This window comes from Chrysemys picta, unplaced genomic scaffold (assembly GCF_011386835.1).
Source record: "Chrysemys picta bellii isolate R12L10 unplaced genomic scaffold, ASM1138683v2 scaf7533, whole genome shotgun sequence".
Taxonomy (NCBI): domain Eukaryota; kingdom Metazoa; phylum Chordata; order Testudines; family Emydidae; genus Chrysemys; species Chrysemys picta.
Window position 1 is genome coordinate 1 of NW_027060230.1, and position 1,353 is coordinate 1,353.

At 73.2% G+C, this 1,353-nt stretch overlaps 1 protein-coding gene across 1 annotated transcript; it reads right to left on the minus strand.

Annotated features, from left to right (window-relative positions):
• Window positions 1–4: 4 nt before the first annotated feature.
• GGT6 (gamma-glutamyltransferase 6) lies at window positions 5–837 on the minus strand (the record flags this gene model as incomplete). The annotated part of the gene is given in 2 exon segments (XM_065580625.1): window positions 5–459; window positions 462–837. Coding segments are annotated over 2 exon segments (831 nt in total), but the record flags the coding sequence as incomplete, so codon positions are not given.
• Window positions 838–1,353: the final 516 nt, after the last annotated feature.

Consider the following 1,353-nt stretch of genomic DNA (forward strand, 5'->3'; position numbering starts at 1 on the left):
TCAGGTCACTCAGCAGGATGCCCGTGGCGGGCGCCAGGAATTTGGAGCCGAAGGAGCTGTTGAGAGAGGCCGAGAGCAGCAGCACGTTCCCCTGGCTGTCTGCCACTGCCAGGTGGCTGCCCACGGGCGAGGGGGCCCTGGCGGGGCGAGGGGGCCGGGGCGAGGGGCCCCCACCCACGGCCCCTCCAAGTCCCCGGGAGTAGCCACGCCAGGCCGCGCTCAGGGCCCTCAGGCAGGGATCAGGCGCGTCCCGGGGCTCGGCTGCCCGCACCTCCTTGAGGACGCTGGCCAGCAGGCTGCCGGCGGCGGGGGCCGGGGCTCCATACAGCCAGGTGTCGCCCAGCTGCATGGCCAGGGGGCTCTGCAGCTCCAGCCCCACGTCCCCCATGGCCTGCAGGAAGGGCTCCCGCTCGGCAGGGGGCAGGTCCGGGGCCAGGGCCTGGGGCAGGGCCTCGTCCCTGACGCCACCGCCCGGAGCAGGGCCGCCAGCCGGGGGCGGGTGACCAGCGCGCCCTGGCCCTTCAGCTCGCCGGCCCCGTCGCAGAAGAGGCTGCAGAGGCCTGAGGCCTTTACCGCGCCCGCGCTCTCCTGCAGGGCCGCAGCCAGCTCCTGGTCCACGCGGACGCCTCTCTCCGCCAGCGCCGCCGGCCCCTCCAGCAGGCGCGGCCAGGCCAGGCGGCCGAAGTGCCGGTGCAGCAGGCGCAGGCCCGGCAGGGCCACGGGAAGCCCGTAGTGCGGGGAGAAGCCACGGCGCGGGACGGCGTTCAACGCCACGGTGCTGCCCGACGAGGCGTTGTGCAGCAGGGCTGAGAACACGCCGCCTGCAAGAGACAGACCCCGTCAGCGCCTCCGAGATACCCACCACTGCACCCCCCCGCTGCACCCCTGAGACACCCCCACTGCACCTCCCGCCAGCACCCCTACAGTACCCCCCACCAGCACCCCGAGACACCCCCACTGGACTCCCGCCAGCACCTCCCACTGTACCCCTCGCCAGCACCCCTACTGTACCCCCGCCAGCACCCGAGACACCCCCACTGGACCTCCGCCAGCACCTCCCACTGTACCCCCCACCAGCACCCCGAGACACCCCCCACTGCACCCTTCATAACACACCCCTACTGTACCCTGCCAGCACCCCGAGACACCCCCCCACTGCACCCCCCTGCCAGTACCCCCTGAGACCCACCACTGCACCCCCCGCCAGCACCCCGAGACACCCCCCCCACTGTACCCCCCCGAGACACCCCCCACTGTACCCCCCACCAGTGCCCCGAGACACCCCCCACTGCACCCCCTGCCAGCACCCCCTGAGACACACCCCCACTGCATCTCCCGCCAGCACCCCTTGAT